The sequence below is a fragment of the Mesoplodon bidens genome (genome assembly GCF_964165515.1).
Source record: "Mesoplodon bidens genome assembly, chromosome: 13".
Classification (NCBI taxonomy): domain Eukaryota; kingdom Metazoa; phylum Chordata; class Mammalia; order Artiodactyla; family Ziphiidae; genus Mesoplodon; species Mesoplodon bidens.
In genome coordinates, this window is record NC_138169.1 from 17251822 (window position 1) to 17270019 (window position 18198).

An 18198-nucleotide genomic window follows, 5' to 3' on the forward strand; every position below is an offset into this window, starting at 1 on the left:
AATAGGGAGAATAGTATCTGGCTCACAGGATCATGGTTGGGATTAATGTATATTCAGTGAGGTCCTATCATGTGCCAAGTGGTCACACCAGTGAACAAAACATAGTCCCTGCCCCCATGGTGTGTGGTGAGGAAAGGCAGACAATAAACCAATAAATATTTAATACAGCAGATGGTGGCAAGTGCCACAAAGATAGATAAGGCGCAGTAAGGAGGATAGAGTGTCAGGGCGGGGAGGAGCTATTTCACTTCAGGGTGGTCTGGGAAGGGCTTTCCAATAAGAGATGGCTTCTAAGCAGAGCCCTGAGTGAAATAAGGAAGCAATTCATGTGGCTACCTGGGGGGAAACTCTTCTAGGCAGAGATATGAGCATGTGCAAAGGTCCTGAGGCAGGGGCATGCCTGGCATGTTCAAGGAAAGGCAAGAATGCCAATGTAGCTGGAGTGAAGTGGGCAAGGGAGCAGGTAGACTACATGATGTCAGAGAGGTGGCTGCGGGCAAGGTGTGTAGGACCTGGCAGCCCACTGTCAGGACTTTGGCATTTACTCTGAGATGGGAACCACTGAGGATTTTGAGCAGAGGAAGAAGATCATCTGACAGGTTTTAAGGGATCCCCCTGGCTGCCACGTAAGAATAGGCTGTAGAAGGGCCAGGTAGCAGGGAGACCAGTTAGGAAGCTGTTGCAATTGCCCAGGTAAGAGATAACACCTTTGATTAAATTGGTAGCAGTAGGTGGTAAGTAGCTGTCAGATTCTTGATAGAAAATGTGTGTGTGTGTGTGTGTGTGTGTGTGTGTGTGTGTGTGTGTGAGAGAGAGAGAGAGAGAGAGAGAGAGAGAGAGAGATCAAAGGTGATTCCAAGGTGTTAAACTTGAGGAATGGAGTGCCCATTTACTGAGGTGGAGAAGACAATTTATGTAAAGTGTTTAGCACAGATGAGGGCATGAAATAAGTGCTTAGTAAATATTACCTGTTCGTTGTATTGATGATTTTGGTTTCCTGGGCTGTCTAAACTCAGTCACCCAAAGCTTTGCAAATGCTGAGCATACCTGGCAATAACATCATAGACATCATGCCTGAGAATGTACTGTGGGCCAAGCATACGACAGACAGAATCTTTACCTAGCACTACCACCCTGCAAGATGTATGAAAGTCCTATGAGAAAATAAACATTTGTTGAATTTTTAACATATCCCAGGCATTGGGCATTTTTCACTTAATCCTGTCTCTAACACTGAATTGTAAATTGCATGAGAGAGACCTTATAGCTCTTGCATACTACTGTGTACACCTGGCACATAGTAGCCACCATAGTTAATATTTATTAAATGAACCATCATTATTATGGATAGAGGGTGAGTAACTGCCCCAGGCGGGGCTGTGTCTTAAATTACTGTTTGTCAGATAAAGGGATGAATAAGTGCATATTACATTCCCATTTTAGAGAAGAGGAACAGTTGGGGGCAGACCAGATTTGAACCCAGGATTTCCTGATCCTTGAGCTTGGACCCTTTCCATGGCTACACTGTGGGGCTTCACAGCCCCTCTGGCTGTGTTTGAGGATGCCTAGGGATTTGACAATCCTAATTTCACCATAACATGCAAAAACCCAGGCTACTCAGAGAAAGAAAGATCAGATTGTGAAGCTCTAGTAATATGATCCTAAATTTTTGTTTTCATGAAACTGCAGGACCTTAAAGCATTCGTTTTATCTAACTTGCTCAAGGTCATACAGGCTGTGTTGGATGGAAACAAAATGTGAATCCAGTCTTACCACGCCAGAGTCCTTGTTTATTCCTCAAAGTAGAGGTTCTTAACCTGGGGCACAGGACTCTTAGGGGGTGTCCGGATGTACTTTATAGTACCTTGTTCCCCCAACATTGTGTGCTTAAACTGTGTGTGCTTAGGAGCAGTTGCATTTTTTGTGAGGAAAGGATTCATAGCTTTCATTACATCCTTAAAGGAACCTATGGTCAAAAAGTTTACTTTCATTTTATCTTATGTATCTATTTTTTAACTTTTATTTTTTAAACTGTTTTTAGATGAGTAGAAGGAAGAAAAGTGACAGGAGGGGTGGGAAAGAATTGTAGAGATAAAATATAACGGATGCCAATTGTTTCCCGTTGCTATTCATTCATTCACTCATTCATTCTTTCATTCATTCAACAAATTTGTGTTGAGCACCTGTTACTTGCCAGGCACGATTCCAGAGTCTGGGGATGCTGCAGTGGCAAAATCTTTTGTCTCCCCTGATAGAACATAAACTCTGTGATGCCGACAAAATATTGTAATAATGATGATGACAATTATTATTATGTCCTGGTGCCATGAAAAAAATAGCGCAGAGTCAAAGGATAGAGAGGAGGGGAAATGGCATTTTAGGTAGAGTGGTTTGTGCTCGGAACCTCCTGTTGCTGTGTATGGACTTCAACGAAGGGAGCGACCCCGGATGCCAGGGTGTCCTCCACAAACCTTTCTTTTGCGCTTAACCTCACCAGGGTGCTGACCTTAGGGAGCAGGGAGTGCACGCAGGAGTGCAGAGCGCATGCTCCCTCTAGCTCTGCGGCTCCGAGCTTTCAGGCTAGGACTCTGCGGGCCCGGAGGACAGTGCGCAGGCTCCTCGGGTTAAAAGGCGCCGCCCAATAGGAACTTCCCTTTGAGGTTGTGGCCCCGCCCCCACAGCCAACTTTTCTGTTTCCGCTTCCGGCGCTGCGGCGGTTCTGGTCGAAGATGGCGGCGGCAGCGGTACCCCGGGTTTCTGGGCTGCTGGGTCGTTCCCGGCTGCTGAGCCGGCCTATGTCGAGTGGCGCCCACGGCGAGGAGGGCTCAGGTACTGGGACTGGGTGCGCAGGGCGGGCCTTGGCCCCACTGGAGCGAAGAGCGGCGGGACTGTGACCTTGGCTTGAGGCCTTGGGGGAGGGAGAGGAGACCCGGGCGTATTACCGCCAGGCCTGAGCGTCGTGCCCCCTCTGCAGCTCGCATGTGGAAGTCCCTCACCTACTTCGTGGCGCTCCCCGGGGTGGGAGTGAGCATGCTGAACGTGTTCCTGAAGTCGCACCACGGAGAGGAGGAGAGACCCGAGTTCGTTGCCTACCCCCATCTCCGCATCAGGTCCAAGGTACCCCTTGTAGTCTCTTCGAGTGTCTCTTCCGCTTTTCATTCCAAATGCCAAGTTCTTCATTCTCTAAAAGCGTGGGTGCCGTGCGTGTACAGTTTCTCATTCAATCCTCCCAAACACATTTTTATTTTCTCCGGTCATATCTCACTTTTCTTCCTCAAGGTCGTACAGTAAGTGCCCTTCAGTTTTCCTTTCTCCGAGTCATCCTACCTTTTGCCTTCTGATACTGTTCTGAAACGGTTGTCGGTGGTACACAACCTGGAGATTTGGGCAACTCCCTTAGACTGGCGAAGTCGGAAGGCGGTTCACCTTTCTAAAACCTGGGCATCTGGAAGCTCCTAGCTGCATAATGAAGAGATTGACCTGACAGCTTCTGTTCACCTCTGTGCTAGTTATCATCCCAGCTATGTCATCCTTTGGCTATTGATGCAGATATATTATGATAATTATTACCTCACTTAGCCCAGGTAGGACTGGAAAATTAAGCAGGATCCTTAGATTCAGAAAGAATTTTTGAGTCTGAGCGCCACTCCCACCCTTGTACAATAGAATTGGAAGCCGTGCAGTAAGGTTTCTTAACCTCAGTACTATTGACATTTGGGGCTGGATAATTCTCTTTGGGGTGAGGAGGGGCTGTCCTGTGAGTTATAGGATGTTTAGCAGCATCTTTGACCTCTAACCACTAGGTGCTAGTAGTATCCGCTTCTCTCCCCAAGATGTCTCCAGATACTGGCTTACGTCCCCACAGGGGCAGAATCATCCTGGGCTGGAAATCACTGCCCTAGAGCAATGCTTTTCAAAAGTAGCATGCAAAATAACTGAGGGTATGTTGCAGTTTCCAATCCAGAGATTTGTTTCAGGTCCAGAAATCTGCATTTAAGTAAGCATCTCTGCCCCCATACCCACCTCTACCACTCTGATACAGGTGACGGGAGGATTGCACTTTCAGAAACACAGCACTGATGTACAGTTACCAGGGAGAGGCTTTTGAGTAACGAACTTGAGCTTGCTTTTCATACTGTCTACTTTACGGGCTCCCCTGGAATTTATAAGAGCTCCCTTAAATCATGGGAGGGCTGAAATATGCCAGTAGTTAAAGGACTAATTTCCATTTTGTTTTCATGTATTATCTGTTACTCACCCTACTTTAGGCAGTTCGTGGTAGTGTTGTTTCTGAACTATTTTCTGGAATTGCCTAATGGACATCTTCACTCCACAGCCCTTTCCCTGGGGAGATGGTAACCATACCCTATTCCATAACCCTCACGTGAATCCGCTTCCAACTGGCTATGAAGACGAATAAAGAGAACCTGGGCCATTACCCAGTGGGGACCACAGCACTGGTTTGGACCATTACTCTGCACACATGGACCAGAAAAGTGTTCGAGACCTTAAGCTCACCTTCTTGTATCCAGTGATGACCATTATACTTCATGACCATTCTACTGATTTTCCGTCCCTTTGCTTATGGCAGGAGATGGCTTAAATAAATAACTTAGTCATGAGCTGAGAGTTGCATTCTTTGGTGGTGTTTTTCCCTCAGAAATTAACATTGATGTTATTTCTATTTCTGCAGTGAAGGTCTGCAGCTGCTGTTTGCAGTGTTTCAGGTCCAATTCAGGCCTCCAGATAACAGTGTTTGTAACAGGCCTGGCATTGGTTTCTTGTGCCTGGGGTGGATAAAGCAGATACCACAAGTCAAGCTAATTAAGGGTCAAAATTGGGTCCTGGCAGACTTCGGGTGGCAAAGACACCAGCATTTGCTGAAGAATTCTCCCTATAGTCAGATAATTTTCTCCAAAGGTGTCAAGTTCTCATCTTGGGTCATCTCTCAGCTCCCTTAAGGCTGGAAGGGTCAGAAACTTTTGGAGAAATAAAGGCAGTGTGACACATTTCTGCATATAGAACTGGCTTTATTTGTTTCTGGAATTAAAACCTTCTTGTAGCCATAGGAATTAGGAGAGATCACCATTAAAGAGCAATTAAGATTTCCTCTTCAAAATTTAAAACCTTTTAAGTAGTTGAGATAGTGGGAGCCATTTTATGGGCAGGATAAAGTCAAAATAGCATGAGGAACAATCAAAAAAATTATTCCCTCAGTAGCAGTTATAATAACATTTGTTTTATTCTCAAGGCTCAACCAGACAGTTTTGTGGTAAGATTCAAGAGCCTGTAAGGTTTTGACTGGCTTGTGGCCAGGCTTATTTCGGGACAGTTATACTTAACTCCAGCTTGCTGCCTGGACGTCCTCAACTGGGTTCCAAATATCTTTTGTATAATGGACCTTAACCTGTCAAAATATAAATGCAGAATGTATTGCAATGACATGAAGGGCTGGTCACATTAAATATGACGTTATTAATTGGTAAAGTGGAGAAGAGATAATAGGATCTAGGACTTCTGTAAATCAAGTTTCATACTATATGGGCACATAAAAAAAACTGAACCACATTACTCAAGATACGCAACTGTGGAGACTACATGACATTCTAAAGTGTGTAAGTGCTCACCTGATCCTGACATTTTTGGGGGTGCCATTATATAAACATTTTAAGATATTAGTGTAGCTTACTGTGGAAATTTTAGAAATCAGTGGTTTCCATTTGCTATACGATACTACCTAGCATAGATAAATCTTCATTTTAAAATTATAAAACTCCCCCCAGTGTATATATGGGATGTGTGGGGGTTACAGGGTGGTAGTTCCATAAAGTGTACCGAGTTTCAGGGGCAAATAATGATAGAAACTAAATCTTACAGTTTGTTCCATCTTCATGATTTCAGGCATTACAGGGCAGGGTGGGTAAAGGAGGCAAATAAAGTGAACTCTTTTCTCCCCCCATTTAACCAGATGCAGCATTTTGGCACTTTTATGATACACAGGTTGACTTAATTCATTTACTTAAGTTGAAAGCTGGCAACAGCAAATCTTTGCAATTTAGGATCCTCCTGCATAGCCACTCCAAGGATCTTAATTGCTGAACTACACCATGAACTCTGAGATGGTGTTCAGTGTTCTTGAAGCTTTCACATCTTAATATGAGATCTGACACCTCTTAAGGTAGGGACCTGTTAAAAGCTGTCTTCCTCTTGGCTAACCCAGTCCACCAGCAATCTTAACAGTTAAGTTACTATATAAAAATAAAACGGTGCTCCCAAGCACTGATCGAAACTGTTGTGCTGGGAACCCTTTCCAAAGCATTATCTCCCTGAGAGAAAAGAGAGATCCTAACCAGTTGCTTCCATGAACAGTAACCCCAGTACAGTGTACAAGTCATGTCATTCGAAGCATAACTCAGGCAACCTTGGTCATCCTGACAAGCTTATCAGCATTTACATACAAGATACATTTAAAACCGATCCCAGACCAAGTGTTGCAACCATAATCCCATTATTTAGCAGACTGAGTTCCTGCTGATGCCAAAGCCAGAAATTTCAAAGCAAAGAGTGATTTTTTTCCATCATCTTTTACAAATGAGAGAAAAATATCAAGAAGGAGGACAGGAAACTCCTCTCTCCTAAATTCATCAAATCGATGCTGTCTTCACAGCTTTAACTGACACGATCCAGAGTCCTCAATTTCCCAATTTGAGGAGTCCATTTTCAAGGTGACTGTCAAGGTCAAGAAGAGCTTTCAGGCTTTTCTTTGCCATGGCCCATGAACTCCAGTCCTTCAATAGGAATCTCCTTCTCCTTTATTGCTTTCTGATGGAAGAAAACACATGATAAAGGTCTACATGGAGTCTGAGGACCAAACTTTATAAATATGGTGGTACAAAAGTAAATCCGACTGGACCATAAGGACTACCAAACATGATTCAAACCCCATGCTTTTTAACATAAGATTACAAAGAAATTAACTGTAAAACCAGAGAGATTGGAAAGAGTTAACATCAAAATTCAGAAGTGGAAATTAAACAGTATCACCACTCTATTGTGACAGACACAAGTTCAAATCAGTCCCAGGACTTACTGGCTATGTAACTTTGATCAAGTCTAACTTTCCTATCTGTTTATTGGGTAAAGACAGCAGCTCCACCTGGGATTACTGAGGATGTTTTTTAAGTTAACTAACTGGGAGTGCCTTGCCCAGGGCTGTTCTTACGATTCAGATCAGTTTCACATTCACTGGGCTGGAATGAAGATGTTCTAGCTAGTCAAGAGAGAATAAAATAGGCCAATGAAGGGAATATAACAAAAGGAGATCCTCCATAATGTCTAACAGGCCAGAGAGGCTAACACCCCTCCTTGTCCCTCAGCAATATTGGAAAAGTGCACCACCGCAAAATCCAAGGAAACTTGATTCTAGTGAACTTCGACTAATCACTTCCTATTTCTGGGCGTGAGTGTTTGATGCATAAAATACGAACAACTATGCCCACTTTGCAAGTTCAGGTTGAGCACCAAATGAACCAAAGAATGTTACTGGGCTCCGTAAAAAGTAAAGTGCTGCAAAAATATTTAACTTTGTCATTCGGAGAGATACCAGGCAGCCTTGGTGACAGTAGGGGAGAGAACTACTGTCACTGGTCTCATCGAGGCTTTTCTTCACCCTGCCAGTCCCAACGCCCTCAAGGTACGATGCGTGAGGCCAGGGACACCGTAGAGAGAAGCCGGTGCCTGGGGTAGAGGCGAGAGGACCCGGGCCTCAGCTCACCTGAACACACTGCTGGTAGCGCTTGAAGAGGTTGGTGCACGGGTCCCCGGAGCAGTCCCCCTTGAGGAATTTCTCGGCAAACCAGCGATTGAAGCACTGGTCGTACTCACGCTTCATGTCGGTGCAAGCCTCCCCTACGCTGTTCATGGCGTCGGCGGTGGCGGCGCTCTCGGATGTCATCACTTTTAAGCGCGTCGCTAGGCTTTACGAGAGGACGCACTACGGGGGCCGAGCAGGATAGAAATGTGGGCGCGGGCCGTGTGGCTGGGCCTTCGAGTGTCGGCGGGCGGCCGCCGGGGCTTCCGCTCCAAGGCCGATCCTCAGGTAGATGCTGGGGCGTCTAGGCGGGTGCCGAAGTGGGGCGGGAGGCGGAGCAGGCCCCACCCGTGACCCAAGCCCTCCGCCTCATCCTCCCCCAGGGAAGCCACCGGGTCACGGCCGAGCTGATCGAGCACCTGGAGCGGCTAGCACTTGTGGACTTTGGCAGCCAAGAGGCCGTGGCACGGCTGGAGAAAGCCATCGCCTTCGCCGACCGGCTCCGCGCCGTGGACACGGACGGGGTGGAGCCCATGGAGTCAGTTCTGGAGGACAGGTAAGCTCGCGACTACGGCCCTCGAAGCCTTGCCTGCGGCGCCTTCGCTCCCAGTTAAGATGAAGATTAGTGTCTCATTTCACAGAAGCGAGATGCGAGAACTTGCCCACGGTCACCCCGCGGGTGCTTTCACTCTTTCCCTTGTTCATTATGGATCCTGTCCCTCCCTTGTAGAATCCTCGAGGGCTCCCAGTGTAACTAGGAACAAAATCCGAACTGCTAAGCTTCACTTTCGAGGCCCAACTTCCTTCCTAGAGTCCCTCCCTACCTCACCGAAGTACTGCTTTTATCACTCCAACCACACTGGCTTTTTTACCGTTTCTCCAACACGCCAAATTCGTTGCTCCTCTAGGATCTTTGCATTAACTCCTTATCCTGTCTGGTTTTCTTCTTTTTTTGGCCGTGCGGCATGCGGGATCGTAGTTCCCGGACCAGGGATCGAACCTGCGATCCCTTCAGTGGAAGCGCGGAGTCTTAACCACTGGACCACCAGGGAAGTCCCAGGGTTTTCTTCTAATATTTTTCTTGATAATCTTATTTTTGTTGATTTGTAATGTTTCTTGTTAATAGAATGTGAGCTCATGTCTGATTTCCTTGCTGCTGAATTCCTGTCTCAAAAATTTTTAATGTACATATTTTCTGACCTAGTGGTTCCCTATGGAAATATCTGTGAAAGTGCATCAAGATGTGTTCACAAGCGCCCAGGGTATGCAAATCTGTTTATAATACAAAACAACAGAAAAGAAACAAAAAAACCCCAGAAACATTTTAAGTGTCCTTCATGGCTAAATACATCATCATAGTACACTGGAATATTTGGCAGTTAAAAATAATGAAATAACTATATATGCTGATATGGAAAGGTCTCCAAGATATACTTAATAAAAAAGGCAAAGTTCAGGACATCGTGTATGATATTATCGATATTTTATGTGTAATCTATTTTATATACTCTGGTGTATACATTAAGTTTTGTTTTGTTCCCTGAAAGGGCATGCAAGAAACTGTTAACGATGGTTAGTGTTAAAGAAGATGGGAATGCAGGGGGAAGATTTTTTTGTTTTTTGGCTGTGTTGGGTCTTCGTTGCTGTGTGCCGGCTTTCTCTAGTTGTGGCGAGCAGGGGCTACTCTTTGTTGTGCTGTGTGGCTTATTGTCGTGGCTTCTCTTGTTGTGGAGCACGGGCTCTAGGTGTGTGGGCTTCAGTAGTTGTGGCACGCGGGCTCAGTAGTTGTAGCACATGGGCTTAGTTGCTCCGTGGCATGTGGGATCTTCCTGGGCCGGGGCTCAAACCCGTGTCCCCTGCATTGGCAGGCTGATTCTTAACCACTGCGCCACAGGGAAGCCTAGAGGGAAGTTTTAACTTTTCATTTTATACCTAGGGCCCAAAACACAAATGCCTAAGGGGGCAGAGTAATAACCCAAGCAGTGAAGTAGTGTAATGAAACAGGGAGGGATGGGTCTTTGACAAAGCAGCTTATGAATACTAAAAGGGTGCAGCCTCTACCCACCTCTACCAATTTTTGCCAAATCTTAATGCATTTTAAAAGAAAATGATCTTTTTTGAAAAGCAGACTTGTTTGTTGTTTGGGACTGCAGCTTCTTAGAAAGGATGGGTATATAGCCTATAAAGATATGGGCAGTCTACAACTCTGTCCTAGCCTTTTTCTGATGGCATTTAAAAAAATAAACTCCTGGTACAGGTGGGAGAAAGAAAGCTGCCATTAGTCAATGCCAGTAGGGAGAGACACACTTATCTGTAACCATAACCTTCATGTAAAGTGCTTGCTAGCCTCGTGGTCTCACTCCAGTCTTCCTTTTTTTTTTTTTTTTTTTTGCGGTATGCGGGCCTCTCACCTTTGTGGCCTCTCCCGTTGCGGAGTACAGGCTCCGGACGCGCAGGCTCAGCGGCCATGGCTCACAGGCCCAGCTGCTCCGCGGCATGTGGGATCTTCCCAGACCGGGGCACGAACCTGTGTCCCCTGCATCGGCAGGCGGACTCTCAACCACTGCGCCACCAGGGAAGCCCTCACTCCAGTCTTTGATTCCTTCAAATCCTCTATTTTGTAATCTTGATGCTTAGGTCTAGGGAGGTTAACCGATTTGCCCAAAGTTACAGTGTTTCAAAACAGAAATCTGATGTCATTCTCCTGCCCAAGCCCTTCAGGTGGCTTCCTAGTGCTCTTTAGGATAAAAAGGAAAGCTTCACCATAGCCTGTGGGGCATCATTTAACCAAGCTTCTGCCCACTTCTTCAAGACATCACTTTCCCAGAGCTCTCCATTCTTTCCCCTTGTTAGAATTCTGGGCTCTTGCCTTTACCCCCATCTCAACGCATGCATTCTTTTTTTTTTTTTGCCTCACTGTGTGGCATGCAGGATCTTAGTTTCCTGACTAGGGATCAAACCCGTGTTCCCTGCAGTGGAAGCGCAGGGTCTTAACCACTGGACTGCCAGGGAAGTCCCCACATTCCTTTTTTTTTTTTTTTTTTTGCTACTTAATTTCCTTCCTTCAGATTTCAACTGTCACTTCCTCGGGGAAGTTTTCATCCTTCTGTATTGAGTCAGGTTCTCTTTCAGGACCTGTGGCTCTCATGGTATTCAAAAGAGCTGTAATTTTCCATGTATTTATACATCAATTTAATTGATATTTGATTCTCTGCCCCTCTCCTACTGCTCATCCACCTCACAGGGAGCATGTCTGTTATTGCTCATCTTCATCTAGCACTGAGCAGACACTCAGTAAATGTTTGTTGAATGTTCTTTATTATCTATGGGAAAGGGGGGAATAGAGTGCAAAGAGCAGTCAGAATTTCCCAAGGCATCTAGAGGGTAACTATAAAGAAATGCAACTATTACTCAGGGAAGAGTTTGTGGAAAGGATGAAGAGGGATTTGGTTCTGGTAGCTGGAATAGTGACTTAGTATTCAGTGATTTGCAATCTTGCCATAAATTAGGAAATCAGTTTGGGGTAATGATTCCATTTTAGATGTGACATTTGTAGGATTTTCATGTTGTGAATGTACTGCCTTCACTGACATTTGAAATGGAACCCAGTTAAGTGAAGACAAGTGTTAAATGGTTTTAGGTGATAGCCACACTAGCTGTAAAGGTCCTGACCGGCTAACAGAAATCTCTTGGCCCAAAATAACCTGTCATTTGTTTTGAGCTAAAAAGCATTAGCATGCTTATGTACCAGGCACTAAGATTTTATATGCGTTATATCTCAGTAATCACATATAATCCCGAAAGGCAAATACTAGTATCTCCTTCATAGATGAAGAAACCAAAGCTCAGAGAGGTTATGTAACCTGCGCCAAAGTTTCACAGGTATTAAGAGGAGAATCCAGGACTTGGAACTCAGAGCTTCTCTCAAATACTGCTCTAGATATGCCCTCTAAAGTCAGCCCCAGGAATTCCCTGGCAGTCCAGTGGTTAGGACTCGGTGCTTTCACTGCCGGGGCCCGGGTTCAATCCCTGGTCGGGGAACTAAGACCCTACCAGCCTCGTGGTGCAGCCAAAAAAATCAATCAATCAATAATAAAGTCAGCCCCTAGAAACTTTATCCTTTTTCATCTCAGATCCAGCGACTGACTCAGGTGACATCTCTGATTGCAGCCAAATAACTTCAATGCTTAGGATGTCCCTCAGAGCCTTATTTGCCAAATCAATTAGCTCTCATTTCAGTCTGCATGAAACTAGAAATAAATTAAAAGGCTTGTAGATGGAAGTAGAGTGGTGCCCAGAGAAACAACTCCTGGCAGCCTTGATAGCAGGGAAGAGGCAGAAAGAAACTAATAAAACAGCAGAACTGTTCAATTGGTCAGTCCAAGGGCCAACAGAGGCACTTCTTCTGCCATGCTGCCATAGTGCTTTCCATGCAATTAAATGCATTTCCCACAGTTACTGGTTTAAGTGCCTTGTCTGTGAGCTTTAGAGGGCAGGGATTTCTAATTCACAGTCAAAAGTTTTCTCAACCAGGGTCTTTCATCTGATTGAGGACACAGAAAGATCAATGGGCTCTTTTTTCAAGTCTTGCAAGGATGGTACATAACTAACAACTAGCCCAGTTGCATAGAAGTTGTCCTACGTATCTGGACTAAACGCTCTTATAATAGAACCCTGACTGAGAAAGATGAGGTGAGGTAGACATTCCTTCAGTCATAATTGATAGGCACTTAAAAAGCTCATATGGTCTTGTTTGGTGTTTTGTGCATGATTCCAAGGTCAAGAAAAGTTAAGCGACTTGCCAAGTGAGGGTTCTGCTTAGTGTGCCACCCTCAGAGACCCTGGGTTCAGTAGCCTCTGTTTAAGAAAATAGGGAGGTGTGGATTTATTCTACAAACAACTCCATCTTAAATAGTAATTAGGAGGAAAATGTATGATATTTGAAGAGGTGAATTTTGTCTTTCTGGAAATGTCACTTAATAGGAAACCCAATTACCAAACGAGTGAACAAATCAATTGCTACCTACTGTTGGGAAGCAGTAGCTTTTAACCACCTCTTGGCAGTAGTAGTCTTTTTTGTCAAAATCTCCAAGCGCCCAGGAACAATTAGCAGCCTCCAGTCCCTATGGACTGGGAGGGTTGTGAGTGATTATAGCAGGTTAAGTGCATAGGTATTCTCTGAATGAATAGTGGGGACTGAGGTGTACCTGGGGTGTACAAACTCTTTTTGAAAAAAGAGCAGGTGCTATTCAGTGCCCACCTCCTGTTGCCCTAAGAATGCAAGCCCAGCATTACCAGACCTTCTTTTTAAACATCATTTCATTTAATTGTCCCAGCAATTCTCTGAAGCATTTTACAAACAAGGCAAGGATACAAGGAAAGGATACATGGAAAGGATAAGTAACTTGCATACAGGCCACGTGCAGCTCTGGGGTTTGAATTCTGCAGTGATTCAGGAGCCCAGTCTCTTAGCCATTTTGTTATATTGCCCAACAGAAATATAAACCCCAGAAAGTCCAATGGTCACCTTTGCAGATTACTTTTATTTTTGTTCTCCAAGTTTCCTTGAATGAGTATGAGTGCATAATCCTTGTATGGTAAAAAAAAAAAAAAAAAAAAAAAAAACAAGAGTGCAACCTTCACTTTTTTGGCAAGAAGCTTAAGGTCTTAGAAAGATCATACTTGTTCAAGGTGACACAGTGAAGACGGTGCCAGTCCTGGAATAGAGTCCAGCTTTCCACTCTTTGTACCATGAATAGGTGTTTGTCATGTCTTGCCCAGGGCTGGGTGCCCCAAAGAAATAGAAGAACCAATCCTTTCCTAAAAGAATCTTATCATTACAACTTGGCCTTCTATGCAGCCTTTACCCAGATGTTTATGTCACACCCTTGCCCCGTTGTCCCATTAGGTTTAGCCCACAGTCTATGTCTGGCTCAGAGCAGAAAGAGCTTGGCTCTTAGTGATTGAGCAGACTGCTTATTTTTCAGCCCAGGTATCTGGAAGCCAACTCAAACCTCTTGTCATGCACTTTTAAACCTTAAAACAGTAGTGAAACCCCACAGATGTGTTCAACTCCTGTTTGGTTTCACTAGTTTGCCATCTGGATAGTTTAATGAAACCACTAAGCCCTGAAAACAGTGTGAGATTCTTCAGCTATGTTCGTGGTACATCTTGCAAGGGCAGGTGCTTTTACATCCACAAAGGTGGTTGCGATGAAAAAAAGCACTCATCTTAGGGGTACCAGAACCGGGCTCGGATCCCAGTCCTGTCACTTAGCAGCTTAAGTTATTTATAACCACTCTTCAGCAAGTTTCTGCACCTTGCTCATTTCCCATCACCCCCCCCCAATCCAGCTGTTTCTCTTTTTTTTAAGTGTATACATATTTTTTTAATATATTTTTTAAAATTATTATTTATTTATTTTTGGCTGTGTTGGGTCTTCGTTTCTGTGCGAGGGCTTTTCTCTAGTTGTGGCAAGCGGGGGCCACTCTTCATCGCGGTGCGCGGGCCTCTCACTATCGCGGCCTCTCTTGTTGCTGAGCACGGGCTCCAGATGCGCAGGCTCAGTAGTTATGGCTCACGGGCCTCGTTGCTCCGCGGCATGTGGGATCTTTCCAGACCAGGGCTCGAACCCGTGTCCCTTGCATTGGCAGGCAGATTCCCAACCACTGCGCCAGCAGGGAAGCCCTCAAGTGTATACATATTTTTTAAATATTTATTTGGCTATGGTGGGTCTTACATGGGATTTCATTGCTGTGTGCAGGATCTTTAGTTGTGGCATGTGGGCTCTTTTTTTTTTTAAATTAACTTATACATTTTTGGCTGCGTTGGTCTTTGTTGCTGCGCGTGGGCTTTCTCTAGTTGCATTGAGGAGCTACTCTTCGTTGTGGTGCGTGGGCTTCTCATTGCAGTGGCTTGTCTTGTTGCAGAATACAGGCTCAGTATTGTGGCACACAGCTTAGTTGCTATGAGGCACGTGGGATCTTCCCTGACCAGGGCTCGAACCCGTGTCCCCTGCATTGGCAGGCAGATTCTTAACCACTGTGCCACCAGGGAAGCCCGGCATGCAGGCTCTTAGTTGCGGCATGTGGGAACTAGTTCCCTGGCCAGGGATTGAACCTGGGCCCCCTGCATTGGGAGCGTGGAGCCTTAACCACTGGACCAGCGGGGAAGTCCCAACCCAGCTCTTCCTTGACCATGGTTAAGGAGTGACATCACCTGTTCTGAGGACCTGTCCCTCACCCAGGCTGGGTTAGTTCCCCCTATCTAGTCCCTTGGCAAGCACTGCTTACCTCTGTTAGATTTAATATACTGTAATTGCCTTACCTATCTCCACCAAAAGCAACTTACCCATAGTAATCATCAAAAATATTAAACATATCAATCCTGAGGAATAATTACCACTTACCTCACAGGGTTATTGAGAGAATCTATAAATGGTAGGCTGTTATTTGTTCTACTGTTGACTACAGCTCCTCCATCTTTGAGCAGTGACTATAACTCAAGAATATGCTGCTCCCTTGTTCTCCCATATTGACCCTCTCCACCCATGCCCTAGAAGCCATGTTCTGAGAAGGTAACCTTAAACTTCTGGTTTTGTAGATGTCTGTACTTGAGATCTGACAATGTGGTAGAAGGCAACTGTGCTGAAGAACTACTACAAAACTCCCATCGAGTTGTGGAGGAGTATTTTGTGGCTCCCCCAGGTATGTGTTGCCCAAAATGGCTTAACTGACTGTCCCACAGTAAACTAAGAATGCAGTAGGAACTGTGAGGCCCAGATTTGCTATGTGAAAGCACTTTGACAAGTATAAAGTGGCAAAAGGGTGAAGGAAGTCAAAAGGTAAAACCTTCCAGTTATAAGTTAAATAAGTCCTGGGGATATAATGTACTGCATGGTGACTCTAGGATGTTAACTAATCTTATTATGGTAATCATTTTGCAATATATACATGTATAAAATCATTGTGTTACACACCTTAAACTTATACAATGTATGTCAATTATCTCAATAAAACTGGAAATAAAAAAAACACATGTATTAATAACAACAAAAAACAAAGTATATACAGGTGGTGACACTAAGGTGGCAGTAGATTCCAGGGGTCACATTCACCTCTAGGGGCCAGGTGTTAACAGGAATGAGCAAAACAAAAACAGGACCGAGGCAGGGAGAGATGTGTAGAGTGGCAAATCTGGAGCTCAAGCTATGCCTAAAGGGGCAGCTGGCATGCGCTGCTTCTCACTCAGTGCCAGGCAGGAATGGGAGCCCATTTTCCCAGAGAACCTGGACATCTGGCATTTTGTGTGCTATTTCCCAAATTTTAAGTGTTAATTCAAGATTAAAAAAAATAAAATACCAAAAAAAAAAAAAACCATGAAAATAAAACATACCTGCTGCAAGCCAGGTGCATCCTGTGATCAATCTGCAACCCCTAGTGTGGAGATTTGCATCTTTAAACCTCACTGTAACTATTTTAAAACTCTGGGCCAGTAATAAAACCCAGAACCTTGGGTAGCTGAACTGCAGATAGGTGAGCCCTCAGAGCTACTGCACCCCTCTGGACATTGGGGAATGGACTAGCCTAAGCACTCCAGGTAGATGGCTTTCCAAGTGCCAGCTTCAAGTTCAGGAGACATCCCTCAGTGGAGAACCATCCTGAGCAGCCTCCAGAGACAAACATCAGTCCTCTGGCTCAGGGAATACCTCTTTGATCAAGACCAGCCAATTAAAGAAAAGCTCTGGTTGAAGCAAGGATGGGAAGGAAAGCTAAAAAAATTTTGAGCTCATGCCTCTGATTAACTAAACCACCTCAGTTAACTGTGGAGAGAAATAAGATTTTATAATCTCTCAATCTCAGTGTCTGATAGCTGTTGCTGTTTCAGCAGACATATCCATTGATCACATATGCTGTTTCTCAAATAGAACCTTGTGTCAGACTTTGCTTCTTGGGAAAAACTGAGTTCAGTCATAGTCTCTCCTTCCTCTCCCATATGTGTATAAATGTCTAATTAACCTGTCTCTGCTACTTACTGAAAAGTGTGCATTGATTAGGCTTCACTTATAACTGGTTCTTTCAGATACTCATAGCTAGAAAAACAGTGTAATAGCTACACTTATTTCCATTGCTTATTTTTCATGACAAACCAGTTAGCTCAGTGTAGAGCCAGTTGGAAAGCAGGCTCAACTATAACATTCCTTTTTGTTATTGTTTTCAAACAGGTAATATCTCTTGGCCAAAGCTGGATGAAAAAGAGCCCTTCTCACACTGCTGAGTAGCTATTCTGGGAAGGGGTGCCCTCTAAAAACGTGGAAGTGCAATGACTATTTTGTTACGAACACTAATGTTCCCACCTCCTTCAGTCACCTGAAAAAAGTGATGGTTAGGTATCTCTTAGTAACTAACTCTTTTGAAGACAGAATTGGGAAAGATCTAGCCAAAATAAGGCAAATAGTCCCTGATGCCAATGGAAGCAGAAGGTATTGCCAGTTTCCAAGGAAAAGGATCAAGTGTACTCACAGGCTGTTCTGTACGGAAGATTTTATCCCCTTCCCAAAAGACTGTCTACCAAACTGCATTTAAGTGAATTTTTCTATTTATGTAACTGTTAGACATTGCATCTAATCACTATGTGACAACCTGAGTTGTCCTTTTCAGTTGCTGCTTCCATTGACTTGAGCAGCCTTTTATCTTTACTGAACACACTTAAACTTGTTCTTGGGTACCCACTTTGTTCCAAGCAGAGGGCTGACTTTCTGCTAAGGTTAGGAGGCAGCTTTGGGAGGTGATGGATATGTTTATGGCCTTCATAGTTGTGATTTCATGTGTGTATACTTAACCCCAAACTCACTGAGTTGTATACATTAAATGTACAGCTTTTTACAGGTCAACTGTATTTCAATAAAGTGGTCTAAAAAAAAAAAAAAAATAGCCCTGGGCCTGTGACAAAGTAGGCCCCCTGCCCCATGATTACTGAACTGAACAGAATCCCAAGACAGTGGGGTTTTTTGTTTTGGGGTTTGTTTTGTTTTTTTAAAGCTCAGATACCAGGGACAAATGAGACAAATTTAGGAGTGAAAGTGATAGAACCAAAACTTTTTTGGTTTTTTTTCCCCCTAACCAACTGCCAAGGTTGGTTTTGGCTAAGAATTTCCCAATGATCTTTATGCTGGTGCCCACTTTTAAAAGTCTGTTTTTAGCCTTCCCATTCCCTTCCCCTATCTGCAATGCGCCCTCTTTTCTTTAAAGCAGCTTAATTTACACAGTTGGCCTTGAATTATAAGAGCACCCTGAACCTGCCCTTGGGATTGAAGTTCTCAGACCACCATCAGAGCAACATCTTTATCCCCAAATAAAGTAATCCACTCCTGCTCCTTACCAACTGGG

General features: G+C 44.4%; 3 protein-coding genes across 3 annotated transcripts; 2 read left to right on the forward strand and 1 right to left on the reverse strand.

Moving 5' to 3' along the window:
- Window positions 1-2700: 2700 nt before the first annotated feature.
- On the forward strand, window positions 2701-4627 carry COX6A1 (cytochrome c oxidase subunit 6A1). The gene is made up of 3 exons (XM_081251750.1): window positions 2701-2829; window positions 2975-3117; window positions 4337-4627. Exons 1-3 carry the CDS (start codon window positions 2730-2732, stop codon window positions 4418-4420), a joined length of 327 nt encoding a protein of 108 aa, XP_081107876.1. The 5' UTR covers window positions 2701-2729; the 3' UTR covers window positions 4421-4627.
- Window positions 4628-5009: 382 nt separating this feature from the next.
- TRIAP1 (TP53 regulated inhibitor of apoptosis 1) lies at window positions 5010-8027 on the reverse strand. Its single transcript, XM_081251754.1, has 2 exons — window positions 7775-8027; window positions 5010-6822 (listed from the first exon to the last, which is right to left on the reverse strand). Exons 1-2 carry the CDS (start codon window positions 7952-7954, stop codon window positions 6739-6741), a joined length of 264 nt encoding a protein of 87 aa, XP_081107880.1. The 5' UTR covers window positions 7955-8027; the 3' UTR covers window positions 5010-6738.
- Window positions 7971-18160, forward strand: GATC (glutamyl-tRNA amidotransferase subunit C). The gene is made up of 4 exons (XM_081251749.1): window positions 7971-8098; window positions 8194-8366; window positions 15413-15516; window positions 17034-18160. The coding sequence occupies exons 1-4, from the start codon at window positions 8018-8020 to the stop codon at window positions 17084-17086; spliced, it is 411 nt and encodes a 136-aa protein (XP_081107875.1). The 5' UTR covers window positions 7971-8017; the 3' UTR covers window positions 17087-18160.
- The last annotated feature ends 38 nt before the right edge of the window (window positions 18161-18198 follow it).

Excerpts from the sequence above, each read along its gene's own strand:
- TRIAP1 (XM_081251754.1), bottom strand. The coding sequence starts at position 7,954 with ATGACATCCGAGAGCGCCGCCACCGCCGACGCCATGAACAGCGTAGGG. Across the intron at positions 6,823-7,774 it reads GCTACCAGCAGTGTGTTCAG|AAAGCAATAAAGGAGAAGGA; the intron begins GTGAGCTGAGGC and ends TTCTTCCATCAG.
- COX6A1 (XM_081251750.1), top strand. The coding sequence starts at position 2,730 with ATGGCGGCGGCAGCGGTACCCCGGGTTTCTGGGCTGCTGGGTCGTTCC. Across the intron at positions 2,830-2,974 it reads CCACGGCGAGGAGGGCTCAG|CTCGCATGTGGAAGTCCCTC; the intron begins GTACTGGGACTG and ends CCCCCTCTGCAG. Across the intron at positions 3,118-4,336 it reads ATCTCCGCATCAGGTCCAAG|CCCTTTCCCTGGGGAGATGG; the intron begins GTACCCCTTGTA and ends TTCACTCCACAG.
- GATC (XM_081251749.1), top strand. The coding sequence starts at position 8,018 with ATGTGGGCGCGGGCCGTGTGGCTGGGCCTTCGAGTGTCGGCGGGCGGC. Across the intron at positions 8,099-8,193 it reads GCTCCAAGGCCGATCCTCAG|GGAAGCCACCGGGTCACGGC; the intron begins GTAGATGCTGGG and ends ATCCTCCCCCAG. Across the intron at positions 8,367-15,412 it reads GAGTCAGTTCTGGAGGACAG|ATGTCTGTACTTGAGATCTG; the intron begins GTAAGCTCGCGA and ends CTGGTTTTGTAG.